Below are 23,241 nucleotides of genomic sequence, written 5' to 3'. Positions count from 1 at the left end.
ATTTTGAGTGATACTTTTCTTTCTCTTATTCCTTCCATATGTTTGCTATTGCTAGCATGTATTTTTTAATCCCCATCTTACAGATAAGGTAACTGGGACCTGGTGAAGCTAAGTAACCCATCCATGCTTATAGGGATAGTAAATGGCAGAAGACTAGTCAACTCGTTCCCTCCAATGAGATGTGTCAAGATGGGCCAAAGCAGTATTCTATAATCTTTTTAAGGTCAAGTGAGTGAAGAATAAAAGTCATCTATGGTTATTATTCTATAGAATAAATCTAAAATTCTCTCTCCCTCTTCCTATTTACATCTCTAAGGAACAAAGCAAATACTTAAAAATAAAAAATTCTACGAGTTTCTCTGGAAACCTAACCACTAGTCCCCATTGTTAGCATAGTATAAAGAGGCATTGCTCTCTCCCTTATTTTTCCCTCCAATCTGAAACAGACATATCAGGAGATACTCCTTGGGGGTAAGGAATATTAAGAAGTCTTAATATTGATAATACCCTTGTATTAACTAAGACAAGTAAAGGGTTAAACCAAAGGCTCAGTTACATTGGATTGGAGAAAGAAAAGAGAAGCAAAGGTCACCCCTCCCTCCTTTTCCCCCTGTATTGAGTTGACTCTCACCCCTTCCCATCCCACATTTTTTCCATTATCCTTCTTCAGGGGTGGGAAACCTGCAAAGCCTTCTAGGTCCTTGGATGCAGCCTTTTGACTGAGTCCAAGTTTTACACAACAAATTCTTTCATTAAGGGGAGTTGTTCTGTGAAGTTTGGGTTGAGTTAGAGGGCTTCACTGGAGGGCCTAGAGGGCCACATGTGGCCTTAAGGCTGCAAGTTCCCCATACCTGTTCTACTTTTTCTCTCATCTACCCTAGGAAGGTGTGGCCATGTTAGGGAATGGCCGTTAAAAGAACTTCCCTGGTTCCCAGCTAAGGAAGATGGGATCTTTTGGGATGCTAGTGTACTATCCTTTAGATTTTATTTTTTATTGATGTTTTCTCTTTAAAACATCACTGTCCCTCCCCAACCCCCCACTGACACCTCTTCGTCATCTTGGTTCTCATAAAGCTCTTGCTTGTAATAAAAAAAAATACAATGAAAACAAAACAAATCAACACATTAGCTATGTAGGAAAATGTATGTTTCATTCTGTTCCAATAATCAACCACCTGTTGACCAAGGCTAATTATCTACTAAAGACTAACGAACTATCATTCACCATTAGTCTTATGAAGTCGTGACTGGTCAATGAACAGATGACAATTTTGAAGTCTTTCCAGGTTTTCCTTTACATCATATGTCATTCCCTTATTCCGTCACTTAATATACATAGCACAATGCAAGATACTTTTAAACTATTTGTGATCCCTGTAATAGATACTACCTCCCGCCTCACAGACCTTAGCATCCTTAGCAGATAGCACCTCATGAGTTGATGTGGCCAAAACTATTTATTACTCAGAGCCCAATCTTCTGCTGATGAGGTTGGTACAATAAATCAACAGAGGCTATAGCTCCCATTCCTAAGGAGAACCCTTGCAGTATATGAAAATAAGACGTTGGTGGTTTTATGATACGCTCAAATATCCTTAATGGAATAGACCATGATGATCAAGGGCAATCAGAGCCATTAAGAGAAACCCTGTCTTCAGAAAGGAAAGATTTTTTCCATTTCCACTCTCAAGAGAGTTTACTTTTCAAAAAAAATTTTTTAATGAGGGGTTTTAACATTTACAGATGTGTGTGTCCATCATACTCATTGAACCATTATGTTATGAGACCAGGCAATATAGCAGAAATAATAAATCAAACTAAAATTTTCTTGCAGCAGTAAGGCATTACCCAGTGGGTAGTGGGCCAGCTTTGGAGTCCAGAAGACTCATGCTTCTAATACATATTGAATGGATGATCCTGTGTAGGTTATTTAACCTCTCAGCATAGCTGGGCAACTCTCTCTAAGTCTGTAAGTTATATAGCAGTTAATATTTATATAGTGCTTCAAAGTTTATAAATTGGCCATCTGTAAAATGGGGATAATAAAAGCATTTGCCTCATGAGGTTGTTGTAAGGATCAAATGAAATAAAATAAATACAGTGCTTTACCAATTTAAAAGTGCTAGATAAATAAATGATGCTGTTTTTCAACTGATTTTCAATCATATCTGACTCTTCATGATCCCATTTGGGGTTTTCTTGGCAAAAATACTGGAGTGCTATGCCATTTCCTTCTCCAGCTCATTTTATAGATGAGGAAACTGAGGCAACCGGGGTTAAGTGACTTGCCCAAGGTCACACAGCCAGTAATTATCTGAGATGGGATTTGAACTCACGAAGATGAGTCTTCCAGATTCTAAAGCCAGTGCTCTATGTACTGTGCTGCTTAGCTACCCATATAAATTATTTTATTATAATTTATTAATATTATTACTACTAGTATTAGTTGTTGCAGTAGTAGATGGAGTTTTCACATTTGGATTTCCCTACCCCAATGAAACCAGAACATTACAGGTTTAGGATTAAAAAGGACTTTATCAATCATCTAGTCTAATCTCATTTTGCAGACTAGGAAACAGACTCAGAAAGGTTAAGTAACTTGTCTTAGATTACAGAGAGAGGAAGTGGCAGAGCTAGTATTTGAATTCAACTCTTCTGATTCCAAAGTCAAAATTCTTTTCACTGTACCATGCTGGTCCAGATAAAAAAAAAAGTAAGGCTTACATTAATAAAGCTTTCTGGTACTTCTAGGCAAACATGCAGTTAGATCAGATGCTAGACATATTTTATCCTTGAATTATCAATATATCAAAATTAAACTTAATAGTGTTCATTTATTATATTTATTATTTGTAGATTATATTTATCATAATATATCATATATTATATATCATTATATTTATTCTTTATTATATTTCATTGGTATTTTGAAGAATCAAGATCATCACTCAATTTAAAACTTATAGGATGTATATATAAAAAGCTTATTTGGTTAATTTTCATTCTTATTTTTTCCCATTCTCTTGTGTTTTCTGTTGAAAAATGTTGTTATATGAATACTGGGGGCTTGAGAAGCACAAAGAAAGATTATTAACATATTTTCTGGAAATACTCTATAAGAGAATGAAGTGGCTTCCAGTGATGAAATGTGGCATATAGTCAAAAATATGGAAACAAAGTAGGTGCTCATCAATGCTTGAACAAGACTGTCATTGAAATCTGGCTGTAATGGAATATTATTATGCAAAAAAATAGCAGACATAGAATTTAGAGAAATTTGGGAAAACGTATAGGCTGACATAGTACAAAGTAAATGGAACCAAGAGAAAAATGTACATGCTGACTGTCATAGCATAATGCAAGGACCAATCTTGGCTCCAAAGAACTCATTATAAAGCAGTTCTCCCACCTTTTGGTTTAGAGGTGGTGGGCTACTGGTGGGGGAATGAGATATACATTGACAGAGATGATCAGTGTCTTGATTTAATTTACTTAATTCCCCTTCTTTGTTATAAGGAGTCAGTGGAAGAGATGCTGGAAAGTGGCATCGCCTTAAGTACAATATTTATTTTTAAGAAAGAATTTAGCACTAGATTGCTTTTCGTTGTCCTTGCAAAATCAGTTGTTCTGAAATGTGCTTCAATTGCCAACATTTCCATGGTGTATGAAGCTTCAATATTTAATATTTTCTTCAACAAAACAAAGGCAAACTTTTTTTAATACCCCAATAGTAGAGAGTGACTTTAGGGGATGTGACTTTTTAATATCTTAGGTTTTTAAGGGCATATGGCCCTTATTTAACTGTCATATTTATATTCAATTCCTGCAGGGATGGTTTTGTTGTTTAAGGTTGGCTTCACGCCCTCTGGAGAAAGCCTTCCCTTGAAAGCAGGCTGCTTGGTTTAAACAGCTGCATGGTCACCCTTTGCTATTGGAAAGTAAAAGTACGAACAGCTTTGGATTCCATATAAGAAGACTCTCTGAAAAAAAAATAAACTGTAATAGAATAGGCTTTACATGGGAGCTATGGTTGTGACAGATGCCAGTATGTATTCTGAAATTATTTGTAGAAGTGTTTATGTGCTATGAAACATTCTGCATGAGCTCTACGGGAAGCTATAAAATTATTTTATGAGATGTATACATGGCTGATGGTAGAATTTTAATGCAACCTGGGAAGGTTCCATCTGAATTCCACACATGCATGGGGGAAGAATGACTTCTCAATAGTGATCTAACTTTGACCAAAGATCAGTCAGTACAAAGTAGAGTGAAATGTCTGATTGGGGACTGCATGAAAAATTTTGAAAATTTGGACTCTTGAATTTCTAGGCAAACAAGCTTATTTTCTGTCTGGTCATGAATCATCAGTTATGTTTATTTGTCTTTTGCTTGGTAAAAAGCACTAGACACAAACTGTTTATTATTTGGTAAATGCAGAGATTTCTCCACATAGATACTGGACTTACACCTACTAACTCTAAAAAAAATTGTTTATTTGATGATTTTCAAATAAAAACTGATATTGAAACAGGCAGACTACTTTAAATAGTTCTTCTTTAGAACTTAATAAGACTGCTGATTTGAATAGTATGGCTACCATTTCCACTGAGGTATCTCCTGACTTCTTTACAGCTTAGCCAGTGGTGCTTCATGAGTTGCATCAAAACAAAATAAACCCCTTTATTATTTGGTGGCAAAACTCCCAGAGAGGAGTGCCCCAAACTTTGCTATTCTGAGTATCAGATTAGATATACACAGTTCATCATCAATCCCATACTCTAAATTAAGGGTTCTTAATCTTTTTTTTGTGTGTCACTGACCCCTTTGGCAATCTGGTGAAGGCTGTGAACCTCTCTTGAGAATGATGCTTTTATATGCATATAATAATAATTATAAAAAAGAAAATAAAAACAAGTGCATATAATAAAATATAAGATTACAAAATGAAACAATTATATATACATATATTTATATATATTTCCTGTACAAGTCCATGGATCCCCTAAAATCTATCTACAGACCCCTTGGTGGTCCATGGACCCCAGGTTAAGAACCCCCTTCTTTAAGACTTTCCATCTTCATAGAACTTAAACACAGCTTGAGCTGTAGATGACACAAAACTTTGATAACCCATGGTCATCTCCACACCTCACTGAGGCAGCAGACTGGGACATTAGTGGAAGTGTTATCTATTTAGTGTTGCAAAATGTTAGAACAGGAAAGCTACTAAAATGGACTTAAATACTTGGGTATAGGAAAGATCCCTCATAAACAGAAGGCCATGTGAGAATATGACTAGATTCCTCTAGGAAACATCCTAGCAAAGGATATTCTGCATAACATTGTCAGACTGCCATCTTGCAAAAATATCCATTAGTTTGTAAACTCCTTGGGGGGGGGGGGAGGAACTGTCTCTCCTTTTTGTATGTGCTTAGCACAATGCCTAGCATATAGTAGGCCCTTAACAAATGTTTATTGACTATTGACTATGCTTGATGTATTTTAACTAAAGTCCACTGTAAAGTCCTGAAATGTTTCAGTTAACATTATCCAGCTGATCACTCACTTACAACATTTGCCCCATGGAAATAACAGCTCCATGTAGTATGATTTTACCTAACACTGTATTTTCCATGGGGGAACCAACTAATGAGAGCAGACCAGGTATGTTTGTATGAACATCTCAAGACATGGAGAGGCAAAGAAGTGCCGGGAAAGACTTTCAGATCTTGGGTTTGTCCTCTGGCAATGTCACTCACTACTTAGACAAAGTCACATCAAGTCACTGTTCTAGTCTTCCTCAGTTTCTTCACTTTTGAAATGAGATCACTGTACTAGTTGACTTCTAAGACCCATAAATTCATGATGCAAAGCTGTTATTTTCTAATTTTTTTTCCAAATGCTTTATTAATTTCTGATTTAACATCATTCATTTCCGCCATATTTTGAGTTACAAATTTTCTCCCCGTTTTTCCCCTATCCACCGCCCCAAAATAGCAGTCCCACAGGATATCCCCTCCTCCAATCTGCTCTCTCCCCTATTTTCTCCCATACCCCTTTTGACTTTTCCAGTGGATCTCTATGCCCCAGTGCCTGTATATCTTATTTCCCAATTACATATAAAATAGTATTAATAATATATACATATATATATACATACACACACATATATATATATACATACATACATATGAGTATTTGATTTTAAAACTTTGAATTCCAGATTCATTCCCTTCCTCCCTTGTCTCCCACCCTTACTGGGAAGAAAAGCAGTTCAGTATAGGTTGTACATGTGTGGCTAATGCAAAACAATAACATAGTAGATATATTGTAAAAGACTGACTATATTTCCCTCCCTCCTATCCCACCTCCCACTTGTTCTATTCTCTACTTTGATCCCATCCCTTTTCAAAAGTGGGTGCTCCCAACTTCCCTCCCCCCAACCTGCCCTCCCTTCCATCATCCCCCCTCTCATTCCCTTCCCCCCCTACTCTACTGGAGGGTGATACCCTATTTAGTGTGTATTTCATTCCCTCCTCAAGCCAAATTCAATGGGAATAAGGTTGACCCATTCCCTTTTGCCTTCCTATTTGTCCTCTCCATTGTAACCATTTTCCCTTTCCTCTTCTATATGAGATAGTTTACCCCATTCTGTCTCTCCTCATCTCCTCTGATTATATTCATCTCTCACCTCTTAATTTCACCTTTTAAGTATCATCCCTTCCTGTTAAATTGGTCCTGTGCCCTCTATGTATACCTGTAAACACATATACACAATTCACATATGTATTCATATGCCCATATACCCTCATATATAGACATATATTTCTATTCCCTTCAACTACTGAGAAAAGTTTCATCAATTACAATTATTGTTTTTCCATGTAGAAATGTTAATAGTTCAACTTTGATAAGTTCCTTATGATTCCTTTTCCCTGTTTACCTTCTCATGCTTCTCTTGCTTCTTGTATTTGAATGTCAAATTTTCTATTCAATTTTTCAGCAAGAATGCTTGAATGTCCTCTATTCCACTGAATGACCATATTTTCCCCTGAAACATAATACTCAGTTTTGCTGGGTAGGTGACTCTTGGTTTTAATCCCAGCTCCTTTGCCCTCCAGAATATCATATTCCAAGCCCTTCAATCCCTCAGTGTAGAAGCTGCCAGATCCTGGGTTATCCTGATTGTGTTTCCACAATATTCAAATTGTTTCTTCCTGGCTACTTGTAACATTCTCTCCTTAATCTGGGAATTTTGGAACCTGGCTATAATATTCCTAGGAGTTTTCTTTTCAGGATCTTTTTCAGGAGGCGATTGGTGGATTCTTTCAACCTTTATTTTGCCTTCTGGTTCTGAAACATCAGGGCAGTTTTCTTTGAGAACTTCCTGGAGGAGGATTTCTAGGTTCTTACTTTGATCATGGCTTTCAGGTAGTCCAATAATTTTTAAATGATCTCTCCTGGATCTATTTTCCAGGTCAGTGGTTTTTCCCATGAGATATTTCACATTGCCTTCTATTCTTTCATTTGTTTGGATCTGTTTAATTGCATCTTGATTTCTCATAAAGTCATTAGCTTCCATTTGCTCCAATCTCCTCATGATTCTCCTCATTGAGCTTTTGAGATTCTTTTTCCATCTGGCAAATTTGACTTTTTAAGGCATTTTTCTCCTCATTGCCTTTTTGAGCCTCTTTTGCCATTTGAGTTAGTCTATTTTTTAAGGTGATATTTTCCTCAGTCAGGCTGTTGACTCTCATTTCGTAATTTTCTTGCATTGTTCTCATTTCTCTTCCCAATTTTTCCTCCACTTCTCTTATCTGCTTCTTAAGGTCCTCTATGGCCTGTAACCAGCTTGTATTTTCCTTTGAAGCTTTTGGTGCAGGAGTTCTGACTTCACTGTCTTCCTCCTGTTCCATGCTTTGCTCCTTTTTGTCCCCAAAATAAGAGTGTAATGTTGGAATCTTCTGTCTGCTTTGTTTCCTTTGCCTGGTCATGTCGCCCCTCAGTCACTTGACCCCTGGGCTTTTTGCCACAGTAGGACTCTGCCACCAGACAGGGGAGCTTTCGTCCCAAATGCTGGGGTTTTCTCAGCTGCCAGAGCTATTAGTTGGGTGCCCTCTCTGAGGTCTCCACACGCTCTGGCAAGCTGGACACACACCCCAGCACCTCCACCCTAGACTGCAATCCAGATCTAAGAGGGTTAAAGCAAGAGTGATTACCCCTCAGACTGGTGCTTGGTCCCCCTACACTCTGCAGGCCAGGAGCTGAAGCCACCACGGAGCACTGGCTGGCTGTGCCTGCATCTCAGGGGCTTCTCGCCTCAAGGGCAAAAGCCACGCACTCCCACTTACTGAGTCCCAAAGTCCAGACTGCACCGCCCTCTCACTTTGTCCTTTGCATCTATGTGTTGATAAATCTGGAAACAGCCAAAGCTGCTGCTGATCTGAGGTCCCTCCAGCCAGAGCCTGGTCAGGCCCACCCTGGGAATAAAGCCTCGGGGTGGGGCTGGACTTGGGGCTCCCAGAGCAGTGCGCTGGCCCTTGCTGCCAGCCTGCCAGGCTGTCCTCAGACGGAGGTTAGCTTCTTTGTGTCATTTTGTGGGTTCTGCAGCTCCAAAGTTTGTTTATAGTCCCCTTTTACATGGGTTGGGGAAGGTGGAAGCCAGGGCCCAGCAGAGGTCCTGCTTCTACTCTGCCATCTTGACTCTGCCCCTCTAATTTTTTTAAAAGTGCAAACATAGAAAGCACACAGTCCAAGGAAAGAGATATTTAGAAGTTAGTTTATTGCTTAGAAGAAAATAGGTTGAATAGTTAATATCAATACTTTTGAAATAGAAAGCCTCTCAATTTCATTGAAAGTTTATTATTGTGCAATAGAATTAAATAAAATATCCATCATACTTTTGGGGGGCTTTAAATATATTGTTTAAATGGAGAATCTACCATAAAAAAGAAACATTTATGTAGGTGACATTAATTTTTTTAATTAAATTTTATTTTTTAATCCAGAAAAATCTATCCTCTGTACCCCCATGAGATTGAAAGAAAAACAAAGTTACACAAGTGTAATCAAGCAAAACAAATTTCTGAATAGACCATATCTAAAAGAAAATTATACATATATGTATGATACACATAAATGTTTCATATAAAAATCTATGTCTTATTCTGTATTCTGAGACTTTCACTTCTCTATCAGGGGATGGCTAGCAAGCTTCATCATTAGTCCTCTGAATCTGTGGTTGGTCACTATGCCGACTAGAATTCCTAAGTCTTTCAGAATTAGTTGTCTTTACCATATTGTTGTCATTGTATTGTAATTGTTCTCTTGGTTCTGTTCACTTCACTCAGCAGCAGTTCATGCAAATCTTCCCAGGTTTCTCTGAAAATATCCCTTTCATTATTTCTTACAGCAAGATAGTATTCTATCACATTTATACCATAATCCATTCATCCATTTCCCAATATATGGGCACCTCTTCAGATTCCAATTCTTTGCCACTTCAAAAAGAGCTATAAATATTTTTGTATGTCCATAAAGTTTATTTTACTTAGTGCTAATCCCTCCTTGAACTACACTCCCTCTAGTTCTCACTTCTCTCTTCTATTTTCCTGTTGAGTAAAATGCATTTATGCACCCAACTTTGTGTGCCTGACATAATTTAAACTGATTTTTTAAAACATTCAATTTTGTTTTCAGGTCTGTGTTCTTAGCTTCCTTTCTCTTTCTCTACCTCCTCCTCTCTGCATTGAGATAGCAAGAAAAACAAAGCCCCTATTACAAACATGTATGGTCATGCAAAATAAATTCCTATATTTGTTGTGTCAAAAAAAAAAAAGCATCAATCTGTACTCTGACAGACATTTTTTTAAAAAGAGAGGTCATGGGGTGGCCAGGTGAAGCAGTGAGTAAGAGCACTGGCCCCAGAGTTGGGAGACCTGGGATCGGTTCTAGCCTCAGATACTTAACACCCACATAAAATAACTGGCGGTGTAACCTTGAGCAAGTTACTTAATCCCAATTGCTTTTAAAAAAAAAAAAGAGGTCATGGGGTTGCTAGGTGGCGCAGTCAATAGAGCACCGGCCCTGGAGTCAGGAAGACCTGAGTTCAAATCTGGCCTCAGACACTTAACACAAAAACTAGCCGTGTAACCTTGGGCAAGTCAACCCCAATTGCCCTCTAAAAAAAAAAGGAGGTTTGTGATTAAATGGATGGACAAACTAGTCTTTGGTTCACAAAGATGTGGGTTCAAGTCCTGTCTCTGACACATACTGGCCATGTGACCATGGGCAAGTCTTTAACATATCAGTGTCTCAAATGACATATTACATGGCACAGAGCATGTGCTGATTTGAGTTGGGAAAGGGCTTTCTCACTAGAGGTTCCTCACACCTATGAAATCATAAGTCTGTTAAGGAACCAAAACAATGCAAATTGAAACCCCCCCAAAAACAATACCCCAAACTTCAAAGTCAAATGATTACAGCAGGAAATGTGTGCTGAGGCATGAATTTTTTCAGCCACAGCATTTCCTGAAGACCATTGGCTGCTTTGACATGGAGGTATTATGAGATGGTGGAGGGAAGATTGATATGGAGGGCCTTTGAAGCACTGAGGTGGTGTTGTGAGAAGCTGCCTGGACTGAAAGTTAGGATGCTAGGCTCTGTCACTAACTCATTTTGTGACCCTGTTTAAGTTACTTATTGTCTCAAGGATCCAGAGCTAGAAGGGCCCTTAGGGATTATCTAGTCCCAGGGGTGGGGAACCTGAGGCCTCAAGGTCACGTGGCCTTCTAGGTCCTTGGCTGTGGCCTTTTGACTGAGTCCAAGTTTTACAGAACAAATCCTTTTATTACAGGGATTTGTTCTGTGAAGTTCAGATTCAGTCAAAGAGCTGCACTTGAGGACTTAGAAGCTCACATGTGGCCTTGAGGTTGCGGGTTTCCCACCCAGATCTAGTCCAACCTCCTCACTTTACAAATTGAACTGAGGTCCAGGAATATGAAGGGACCTGGCCAGAAGTCACAAAGGCAGTAAGAATCAGAGGTAGGGGCCTCATTGGTAAAATTAAGGGGTTGGCCTAGGTAAAATCATAGATGGAGAGAGCTTAGACCTTCCAGTCCAACTGCTTCATCTCACATTCAACAGATAAGGAAACAGCTCCAGGAGGTGAAGTGACAGATTGCTGTTGTTGAGTGATTTTCAGTTGTGTCTGATTCTTTGTGATTCCATTTGGGGCTTTCTTGGCAGAGATCCTAGAATGGTTTGTACCATTTCCTTCTCCAGCTCATTTTACTGATGAGGAAACTGAGGCAAACAGGGTAAGATGACTTGTCCGGGATCACACAACTAGTAAGTATCTGAGGCCAGATTTGAATTGACAAAGATGAGTCTTCCTGACTCCAGGCCTGGCACTCTAACCACTGTACTGCCTAGTCACCCTAAGTGACAGAACCAGATGCAGAAACTAAATCTAGTGATTTCTGCTACCCCAACCTATCTCATATGATCTCTAAGGTCACTTTCAGTTAGAAAATGCTACCACATTCTATAATAATTTAATATAGAGATAATTTTCTGAAAAGTTCAATTTTTCCCCAACTTTTTCTTATTGAAAAATTAAATGAGCTTTTTCTTTTATTGTGTCATTGCTTAAGTAAGTAATATTTCAGTTCTAAAAACTATGTAGGTATAAAAGTAAGAGAAAAAACTAAATAGAAAAGAAAAAAAATTAAGAATTTAAAAAATTAATATTGAGCAATTGTGGGAATAGCTAGGCTGGTCTGGGGTAGACATAAACTGCCTTGTTTTATTCTAAATTCAGCTCACTGGTTTATGTTGAAAAGTGAAAGGTTATTATATGGACTTACTGGGCAAAACCAGATTTTATAAATAATTACCTGTCAGGCTGTTCAAGATAGACAAACATACACCAGACCAACAAAAACATGGATCTGTCATATTTCTGAGAGAAATGTGTGTTGAGTCTTCATTCTCTGGATTTCAAGTAGATCAGGTAAAACAAAATGAAAAAAAAATTCCAAACTTACATTTTCTGTCTCATTCATGCTTTTAAATGTAAAAAATGGTGGTGGTAGGGGAAAGAGTGATACATCTAGAAAAGGAATTCTAATGTGAAAAAACAGCCCCTGAAAATTTTATTCCCTTTATAAGCCTGGCAGATTGAAACCAAATACAATAAACGCTGTCCTTTTAAAAGTTGGGATGTTTACTGCAAGCTTATAATTTTCCATGATTAGGGACGCCAAGAAAAATAAGAATGATGATAAAAAGAAAAGTTTAATCATACATTTCAACAAGCACAGATGGAACATCAAAACCCTTTGGAAATCTTACTATATTATATATCCTACATTTTAGTTCCTGACATTCAGATTTTTTCCAGAAGTAGCAACACTAAGCAGGTAAAGGAGAGTGAACTAACAAGAATAATATGGAGTGATTTCATATGCAATTATTATGGAACAGTCTAAGTATTTAGTCACAAGGAGATGATGATAAATGATCTTTATTTCTCACTTTTACTCATTCTTCACAAAGGTTTCTTGGAAGTATATAGAAACAATGATAAACACAGACCTGTGAAAATACATAATTGAGGACAAAATTTCCTCTTATCCAAGTTCTATGGGTATCAATAAGTTCAATCAAAAAGAATTACAAGTGTTACAAACCGATATGGAACCAATGTTATTTTTTCAGCATATAACAATATTTTCTACTTTAGAAAGCATGTAAGTGAAGGGCAAAATATAGAGTCACTGGTAGAAAATAGATAAATGGCTAGAGTCAAGCCCTCTGGATAGGCCTTTCAAGACCTGTATCCCACTCTTCTATCCTGGCCTTGGTGAGTCCTGCCATGGTACCATTTTTCACTATTTTGATTTGAGAGGAGAGTGAGAATAAATGTTATAAAAGGGAAAAAAAGGACAAATGGCTGGAAGAAATACAGGAGGGAAGAAAGGAGGCAAGAGAAACAAAACCATGGTGAGAGCAGAGAGATTGACAGAAGAGAAAGGGCCAGGGCCAGATGGATGAGCAAGATCTGAGCATTACTATTTCCAACATGGATATTCATTTTTAAAATGGAGATGTCATAAATAAATATGAAAAAGAAGAGTTGTTGCAGCTGTTTTTTTCTCTTCTTTTTATTCCAAAGTTGGATTGTAAAATTTATCAATGAAAATAAAGCAGACTCAACACACACACACACCACACATACCACACACTCACACACACACTCACACACCATGGTTCTTCTTTAGATAGGGGAGCCCACAGCAGTAAATCCATTGCAAATTTCAAAACTGTGTGATTTGCATTCTTGTCCACCTACACACTATCCCAAACATCCTGCCATTAATTAGCTCAATGTTCCATCTGGTAAACAAGAGTAATGATTGAGGGGGCTGGAAAAGAGCTGGAGTCGGCCTGTCGATAGTCACAACAAACCAGCAGGCTCCTTAGCAGATGGAGAACTCAACCTGTATTTCTGCCCTGTCTCTTCTCCACCGACGAGGCAAAAAAAAATCACCTTAATAGACCGTTGCCTTTCCTGTGGCTGTAGTCATGTCACGTCCACATTAGCAGGCTAAGAAAGTCATTCCGTTTCTGCGGTAGGCACTCTGTCAAAAGAAGAAGAAAAGCTGCAATGAATTATCACATCAGCTCCAACAAGGAAAAGGATGCCAGAGGAGGGCAGAACCTCCTTCCTGTTTTGGAGACCATCCTGGCTGCAGTCAAAGAGTGGGCTTAATCTGAACATTTCTGGTGGGGAAGCCATAAGAAACTGCTTTGTCTATTAAAAAAAAATCAGTGTGGTTAACAAGTGGTTAGTGCTTCTATTTCAGGCAAGCAGTAGATATGCAGAAATATGACATCCCACTTTGTTAATTGCCTGGGCCTGGCTCTGTGGAAGGGATGTTGTGCTGGATCTGCTGGTCCTTTATACGCATATGTTCTCTATTCACCATGCTCAAGAATCACTTCTAGCTCAAGTATCTTCATAGTCTATAAATCACTGACTCATTATAGTCTTCCCAAGGCTAATTTATAGGCCCAGCCCAAAGCTATGTAAACAGACACTTAATCGAGTTCTCTTGCTTTCTCTCTTCCCACCCCCTGCCTCACCCCAAATAAAGTAGGCTCAGAGGAGCTCAGAACAGCAGGAGAAACTTTGATCTTTCATAAAATGATGGATTGTATATAGAGGGTAGGATTCAGTCTTTTCATTAGAGGAAATGGAAACAATAGGTAGTAAATCCAAGCTTATGCAGAGACATAATAAATTCAAATTTAAAAAGACAAGTCAGAATTTTTTTTCACTCTAGATTACAGTGAAATATCACTTTTCCTTCAATTGATGAGACAGAGAAACAGAGGCACACTGTTCAGGTGACTGGCCTAAAATCACAGATTCAGACCTGGGGTGAGGCAGAATAAAAATCCATCTTTGGAATTAAAACCCCACTGCAAACCATGAAACACCCCAAAATTTAAATACTTAAAGTTATCAGCAAAACCTTTGGTGATTTGGATTTTTTTTTTTTTTGCTTATGTTGTACTTTTGAGGGAAAAGATGTAAAGGATGGAAAAGGAGTGCTAGAGAATCAGCAGTTAATGAGAAAAAACAAATGAAAAACCCCTAGGGAGTGTCCTGAGGTCAACAGAGACTCAGGTGAACGATCTCATTGTCTACAGCTAGATTCCAGCTCAGACTCTCCAGGAAGAATTTGTTTAGAACCATGCTTGACCTTCAATTGTTAAAAATGACTGAATGATGACCAAGGCATGGATATCACATTACTGGAATGTTCCAGATTCCGTGTCCCCAGATTTCAGTAAGACATCTGACAGGCTCTCATGATACTCTGTTAGGCAAGATAGGAAGATGTGGGCTCGACGCTGAGACAGAATTTGTAGTTTATTGAGTGGCTAGATCCTGAGTGTTGATTAGTGGGTCAACAAAGAACATAGTGTGGCTGCTAAAAAAAAACAAAACAAAACCCAATGTAATCTTAGTCTGCATTACCAGAAAGAGTGCTCTGAATAAGCAAGACTACTTAGACAGACCACATTTATAATATTGTGCTCAGATCTGGTCACCAAATTTTAAAAGGGACACTGACTGAATGAAGCTTACCCAGAATGATGAGGCAAAAATAAAACCACATCATATCAGGATTGTTTATAGAAACTGGGCATGCTTAGCCTCAAGTAAAAAGCTTAAAGGAGGCATGATAACTATGTTCAAAAATCTTAAGGGTTTTCCCATGGAAGAGTGATAGACTTACTTTGTATAGTTCCAGGGAACAGAATTAGGGCCAGAAGGAGGGAAGTTACACAGTGACAGATTTCGGCTCAACATGAGGAAGAATTTTCTAAAACTGATAATTGTCAAAGATTAAAACAGACTGACTACTAAGATAACGAGTTCCCTCCTTGTCATTAGAAGTATTTTAGCGGTGGTTGGACAGCCACCTCTTAAGGATGTTTTAGGGGCAGAGGTCAAACTACTATCCAGTGTCTTCTAAGACTCTACTGCTGATACATTTTAGATGAATTGTCAACAAATGCAAAAACAAAAAAGGATTTCTAGCTTACCAGAACATGAGGTTAACCTCATTCCCTCCAATTATTTCACTTTGTGCTTATTTAGCTCTCTTCCCCGAAGCCTGTTGAACCCTCATCTGTTGGTTGTCCCCATGTTCAGTTCACTCCTGATGAACTGATCAGGAACGTGGAAGCCTAGAATGTGTTTATATTTTCACTCCTTTGAGCTCTCTTCTGGCCTTGCTCTACACCTCTCTTGTACCAGACTCCCTTCTAGACTGGAATGAATTTTCTAACATGGACCAGTAGAATCAAACTTTCCCCTCAAGACTGTGTACTGAAGAATAGTGTTAAATTAGTTTCTGAGAGAGCCACAAATAACTTTCAGAAATGGATAAAGTGTCTCCCCACAACCACAAGCAAGGGAGCCTCAGGCCTTGAAGTTGCCCCTTCCACTATGGCCGCCAAATATCATGCCAAAATAATACTTTTAGCTCCCTGACCTTGATATTTTTAAATTTTACAACCACAGTGACAACCTTTAACATAAACATAATATTTAAAATGCCTGTACAGTTTACACCGAGATAAATGAACCTGAGTGTAAAGTTGGATTCCTATGAAAGGTAAATGGCTGAATTCTGCCCTGTTCAGGAAAGGGTTTTTGGCTCAAAGGCAGCTGTTGGCTTGGCTGGGTTCACCTAAGAAATAATCAAGTTTAAAAGTTTCCAAGCTGGCCATTAGTGAATGAGCTCCCCATGCCACTGGAAAGGTCGCTTTCTGAACATCTCTTCCAAGAGCTTCCACAGTAGTTCATGTTCCTATAGCTTCATGCCATATGACAGGTGTGGACTGGAACTGATATTCTAACATGGACCAGTGGGATTCATTCTTTGGAACATCAGCTAACAAATATAGCTCTAATATATCATCATGTCAACTTTGAAATGAGCCAAATTACATGCCATTGATATTAGGTTCTAAAAATGGAAATACAGGATATGAAAATAGTTTCACAAAATTATCTCCTGGGGTGCCGCTCAGTGTGAAGTGGTGGGAAGAGAATGGGTGTCATGAGACATGAGTTCTAGTCTTAGCCCTGTCAATAACTCTCCATTTGGCTTTGAGTAATTCATTTCTCTTGTCTGGGCTTTAGTTTCTTCCTTTGTAAAATGAAGTTATCTTAGAGATAGCATAGTGTAGTAAATGGAGCTCTGGACTTGCAAGTTATGAAGACGTGGATTTCAACAGTTCCTAGCTGTCTGGTGACTGGCAAGTACCTTAAATTCCTTATGCCTGAGTTTCCTCATCTGTGAAATGGGGCTAATAATACCATCTATCTTCCTAGGAATAATGTGAGGGTCAAAAGTGGAAAATAAATGCTTTGTAAAAAATCTCAAAGTGCTATATAAATCTCAGTTATTTATATGGTTATTAAGGTCTCTTTCAGCTCTATGAATCCACTTCTTTCCTTCAGCATCAAATTAAACTGAAAGGTGTTAGTATAATCAGTAGCCTAGTCTTAATTTGAATCAGTCTTGGGCCTTTATCCTAGAATGGGGAGGTAATGACCATGGGCCCAGGGGTTTGCTATCAATCAATGGGGGTTTAGATATGAGCTCAGTCTCTGTAAATTTTCATTCTGGTGTAGTAGAGCTTTTAGGGATCTGAAATGGAAAACCTTATATTAAGATCTATACACCATCTACAAGAATATATACACACATTGTTGTTTTGCCTGAACAGGGGGATTATGAGAATTTCTCCATCTTTGGAGTATTTCCCATGCTGAAAAACTATGAATGGATTATTGAAGATGATGATTTTTTTTTTGCCATTTGTGAATTTCTATACCATAAATTATTATATCATAGAATTATCCAGAATTATGAGGTAAAAACAGAACCATGTCCCATCAGGACTGTTTACAGAAATGGGGCATGCCTGCTACAAAACCAGATTTAAACATCTTAGTCAGGTAGGTAGGGCAATATAATTTACTGGAAATGGGATAACTTGGAATTAGGGAGGCTTTAGTTTCCAGTATGCCTCTGACCCTGACTACCTGCTTAAGCTTCTGCTTAACCTGTCTGTGCCTCAGTTTCCTCACCTATGAAATGAGGAATTGTAAATGCATGCTATGATAGAGCACATATTAGCTTTGTGTTCCAGGGCACATTATTTAACCCATAGTGTTAAGGCAACTCTGGATCAGAACAGAAAGCAAAGTCCTTGAGGACAGGGGTTGTCCACTTTTAGTGTCTGTACCCCCAACCCCTCACACATCCGTTGCTTGCTGAATGATGAATGTCATGTACCTGTTGCAAATATGCTTTGGGGGATGGAGTTTCACAGTTCCCTAGGTCCCAACTGTGACATCCTTATCCCTCCTCAGTAGGATTTCTTCTCTGTAGTTTTATAAGTTTCCATGAAGCTCAAGTCACTTTTGTTTCTCTTTCCTCTTAATAATTTCATAGGTTGGTTTAATGGGGAAAACAAAAAAACAACTAAGAGCCCCTACTCCCTGTTTAATATTCAATACAATTAAGTAAACATTTGGTCCAAACAGTCAACCAACTTGCTTGTTTATATATACCAGTTTCTTAAATTTCAATCCTACCGACAGCTTTATTATTGATGGGTGGCAATGATATACCCTGTTATTAGTATATCCAATAATAATTCTGGTGCAATCAAGCTCAGAAGCATATTAAGCATCTCTGAAAGTTGGCAAACAAAGCAAAATGGTCACGAGGCAGGAAGGAGGGAAAATCAAGTTTAGCTTTTCAAAATTTTCAGCCATGGATCTCTGTAGTTGCTCATTTTTATCTAGACTCATGAGGGTATCTTCCATGGTCTGCTGGCGAAGCATCGCCCCGTGTGACCACATCTGCACTAAGCCTGATAGGCAGACACAGATGCTATTGACGGGAAATGTTTCAGTGTTGACTTGGACAAATCACAATGCACAGCCTTGAAAACACAGTTCACTGCAGGAGACCTAGCCAAGGCAAGTTTTCAAGTCTCATTTCCCAGGCTGGAATCCTCACTTCCCTTCACCAGTACATTCACGGGCCATCATTATTTAGTACATTGTTGTTTTGTTCAGTTGTTTCAGACTCTTCAGGACCCCATTTGGGGTTTTCTTCACAAAGATACTGGAGCAGTTTGCCATTTCCTTCTCCAGTTCATTTTACAGGTCAGGAAACTGAGGCAAACAGGGTTAGGTGACTCGCCTAGGGTCACACACAGCTAGTAAGCATCTGAGGCCAGATTTGAACTAGGGAAGATGAGACTTCTTGACTCTAAGCCCGACACTCAAATCAATGCACCACCTAGCTGTCCTACATTTTCTATATACTTAGGGAATACGTTTTCATCTTAAGTTAAGCTAAAGAAAATATTGCTTTCAGCATAAAGAACTCTGGTTATTATAAAGTATGTCTATAAGGATGTTAACACCAGATTCAATTAAAAATTACTGTTTAATTATTTGTGCAAAGGCTTTCCTACATTATGAGAGAAAACAAAGGATCACAGATTGAGAGGTGAAGGAATTTTTGAAGTCACTGAGTCCAAACTCCTCATTTTACGACTGAAGACACTGAGGCTTAAGTGATTTACGGGATGTAAAACATGGAGCAGTTAACAGAGCTGGGATTTTAACCCAATTCCTCAGTCTGCAGCAGCCCTGGTACCCCTTCCACTGCCCCACTGCTCAAGCTCTTGGGGCTTATTTTTAACCTGCAAAATTTACTCTGGGCTCATTTTTGCACTCTTCTTTCTCTCGCATCCTCATATCACGATTCTGAAAGGATATTAAGATGTATAACAGACACTCTTGAATCTCCTAGAAAGCAACAAGTATCTCAATCCCTGAAAAAAAGGGATGAGAAGAAAAAATTGGGATAGAAAGTAATGGAGATGAAAACCTATAGATTGTGCCCTTTACCCACATGACATTATCTTCATCAAATATTTCTTAGTTAGGGCCCATCTGTTTGATATTTTTCTTTTGCCTGAGATGACAGGAAGCAGAGCTGCTAACTAGCAAAGGCAATTTGACCATGGAGCAATATTGTTACATATCACAGTGAAATATGAATTTATGGATGATTTGTATGCATTCCAATGCATACTGGGATGTGTTGGTTCTGTGAGCCAATTGCTCCTTGAAAGCCTAGGGCCTCATTACAGAAAAGGGGCCAGTAACTAGGTGTTAAACTACTTGTAAAAATGGGGCCAGGAAGGTCATCCCTTTATGAGGTCCCTTAAGTGAATTGGAAAGGGATCAATGGAGAGAAAGAACAATGATAAGCCACAGCCCCTGGTGACCTTTAAAAGTCACTCTAGCATAAGTTTGACTAAGGGAAGAGCTTAGTTTCTGAAGAGACCCATGGAAGTCACAGAATTAGAGGAAGGAAAACTTCCAGAAGCAGTCTGGAGCCAGGGGCAGAAGCAACATCTATAAGAAAGGGCCAAGATGGTAGGATTTGAGGATGTTTGGGCTGATAGTGCCAGAACAGAACATGTGTGCCCATGGGTAAGTCACTTTTCAGTGTCCCAAACAGTTCTCCAAAATGGTCAAGCAGGTATGAACTGCCAGTATAAGTGAGTGGACAGAATTTATATAACAGCAAATATCAAATTTGCTGATGAAATTCTATGGCCATTACCTGTCCCCCTAAAAAAACATCTACAGGAGTGACCCCAAAAAGAGGAATTGGGGAGATAAAGCAGAATGCTTTTTAAATGCCTTTTAAAACTGAGTTATAGCCACTATAGAGAGCTAATAACTCACACAGGAAAAACCAACAAGTAAATGAATTCCTAAAATTAGGTCAGAACAAGTATAGAGATGTAAAGAATAGAATAGGGATTTGGACTCTAAGGTCCTCAAATCCTAGCTCTCTGGGTAATAATAGTGTTTCTTTTTTTTTTGTGCATTTTTTTGAGGGGGAAATGCAGGGGGCATTTGGGGTTAAGTGATTTGCCCAAGGTCACACGACTAGTAATTGTTAAGTGTCTGAGGCTGGATTTGAACTCAGGTCCTCCTAACTCCAGGGCTGGTGCTCTATTCACTGCACCACCTAGTTGCCCCAATAATGATATTTTTACAGAGCCCATAAGGAATGACTCATTGTACTGAAATTGGATTTAGGGTCAAGGTTTGAATTTGAATTCTGAGTTTGAATTTTAAATCCTGGTTCTGCTACATCTAATTTGTATAACCTTGGGTAAGTCATTTAACCTCTCTTGGTCTCAGTTTCCTTATTTGTAAAATGATGGCATTGCTCTAAATTATATTTGAGGTCTTTTACAGCTCAAAATCTATAACCTATGATCTATCTATTAGGATTTCATGGTTAGAATAGCAGTTCAGTCTCTTAAATTGTGTAAGGGAATGTATGTTTTTATTCTTCATTTTTCTATTATTTCACAATGCCTTCTGGAGAAACCCTTCACTTCTCCATACTTCTGCTACTTCCAGATAAATGGGCATAATTTTCAAAGATGCTGATAACCTTGGCTGAAAGGCACTATGGAAGATATAGTTAGTAAACTAAATACAGCTTTTAAGACCTGAAAGGGGTTAAACATGTACCATGTGTTTCTGGTTGAAATCTTGGGGAAAACTGTGCTCAGAATCTGATTCAAGGCTGAGAAAATAATGTGGCTGTGCATGGGTGTATTTAGAATTGGCCAATTTGGGCTAAATCCAGTGGTGAGAGAAAAATAAAAAGCTCTGGAGTACCCCTTCTCAATCCTCCCCTTACCCCACCAACACATAAAAAAGGGTCAACTTCCCAATTCTGTGAAGGGCAGATGACTTGCGTCTGGGATCCTTTGTAGGGCCACTGAAGCCAGCCCAGTGCTGCTGGTTGGATCACTGTTTCAGGCACGCAGGAGAGGAGGTTTTATAGCAGAACAAGGTAGAGGGTTGGGGAGTGGATAAAAAGTATGTGCCAGGTTTAAAACACTAGACTTTAGCTGGAAGTGAAGGCTGGGAACTCTTTCTGGGCAAGAGGTGCCTATGTTTGTCCTAAAAGAGGGAAGAATAGATTTAAAGGATTTTGTGTTTGAAGAAGTATGTTGTAGGTAGATGGACTGGGGAACTAGAGAACCCACTGAATTTCATTTGTAAAAGGCATTTATTCCTCAACTCTACTAGGTTTACTAGCTTTCTTCTTGAACAACAACAACAAAAATAGCAAAAAAACAAATTATGATTACATTTAAATAGGAACTGCAGATGTGAATTTTAGCTCTGCCATAATACAATCTCTGGGCAGCTAGGTGGTGCAGTGGATAGAATCAGGAAGACTCATCCTCCTGAGTTCAAATCTAGCCTCTGACACTTACATGCCATGTGACCCTGGATGCCACTTAACTGTTTGCCTCAGTTTTCCCATCTGTAAAATAAGCTGGAGAAGGAAATGGCAAACCACTCCAGCGTCCTTGCCAAGAAAACCCCAAATAGGGTCACAAAGAGCAGGGCAGGACTGAACAACAACAACAACAACAACAACAACAACACACACACACACACACTTTGTTCCTCCTCCCCGTCACTGTTTATACTTGGACTTTTCTTTTCTATGGCAACAAAATGGTTGCATACAGGATTTAAAGTTGGAAAGGATCCAAGATCATCTGGTTTAACTCCACTCATTTTTCAAATGAGGAAACTGAGGCCCAGAGAGAGGCAATGACTTGCCTAAGGTCATTCAGGTTGAGCTGATCCTCTGACTCTAAATCTCCTGTTTTTCCATTATAACACACTGCTTTTAACTGACCATGCATGCCTTCTTCTCTTCCCCTCCAATAGTGTGGGGAGGCCTGTACTCTGAAAAACATGTTGTTTTGTTTTAATAATGTAAATTTCTGTAGCATGGGAGCAACATATCAGAGTAAGGCAATTGTTCTTTAAAAGCTAAAATGTGACCCTCTGTCTTGCCTTAGTGAATGTGGGTGGGCAAATGATTTAATTAGAGTAAAAGAAGCTGAAATGGTAGCTTGAGCCTTCCCAATCAAAGAAAGAACCAGGGCTGAACTTCATTAGCAAATGTAAATACAAATAGGCATATCTTGTTTGTGACATTACCATGGGACTCTTCCTTTCTGATAATTTTGTTCTGACTCTTGATATTTGAAAGACTGTAAGCTGAACCATATGACCTATAGCATGGTTAATTGTAATCTTTTTTTTGTTCTATACTTTTTGTCTTTGTGTTTTTACAACTTTATATACACCCTGTAAAAATCACTGAGAACCAGCTGTCAGGTAGTATAAGTCCTTATTTAAAAATAGTGGGAAGAGCCTGGCCCTTTGAATAAAAGGCATTCTTGGATGTGACAATGGCGGCTAAAAAGCAAAAAAAAAAAAAAAAAAAAAGGAAAGGATGTAGCGTTAGCTTGCATTTTGTTTCAAATAACCTGGAACCACCGAAACACTAGGGTTTTCTCATTTTAAATATGCTCTCATCTACTCTCACTTCTTCCTATTTTACTAAAGAATCAGAATTTGGAAATGTCAGTCTTTGGGTTATTAAGTAAGTCGTTCTGGGCTGATTTGAGGTTTTTGGGACATAAAAATGTCAACTCTAAGATGTGGTCATTAAAAGATAACTTGTCTTGTTTCCCTAGCTTTCTCAGTCAAGCCAC

General features: G+C 38.6%; 1 protein-coding gene across 9 annotated transcripts in view; it reads right to left on the bottom strand.

Annotated features, from left to right (window-relative positions):
* Positions 1-12,287: 12,287 nt before the first annotated feature.
* Positions 12,288-23,241, bottom strand: part of SUPT3H (SPT3 homolog, SAGA and STAGA complex component) — a 677,491-nt gene continuing 666,537 nt past the window's right edge. For all 9 annotated transcript variants that reach the window (XM_069065839.1, XM_069065837.1, XM_069065836.1 and 6 more), the window contains one exon: positions 12,288-13,649. In XM_069065839.1, coding sequence (XP_068921940.1) covers positions 13,608-13,649 — 42 coding nt within the window. In that variant the 3' untranslated portion in view covers positions 12,288-13,607. The remainder of the gene's footprint in view (positions 13,650-23,241) is intronic.

The sequence above is a fragment of the Petaurus breviceps genome, unplaced genomic scaffold (genome assembly GCF_028583685.1).
Source record: "Petaurus breviceps papuanus isolate PSGF00001 unplaced genomic scaffold, PetGlider_PUasm1.0 90701, whole genome shotgun sequence".
Classification (NCBI taxonomy): Eukaryota; Metazoa; Chordata; class Mammalia; order Diprotodontia; family Petauridae; genus Petaurus; species Petaurus breviceps.
Note: the sequence above shows the minus strand (reverse complement) of the source record. Positions and strands in the feature narration are given on the sequence as shown.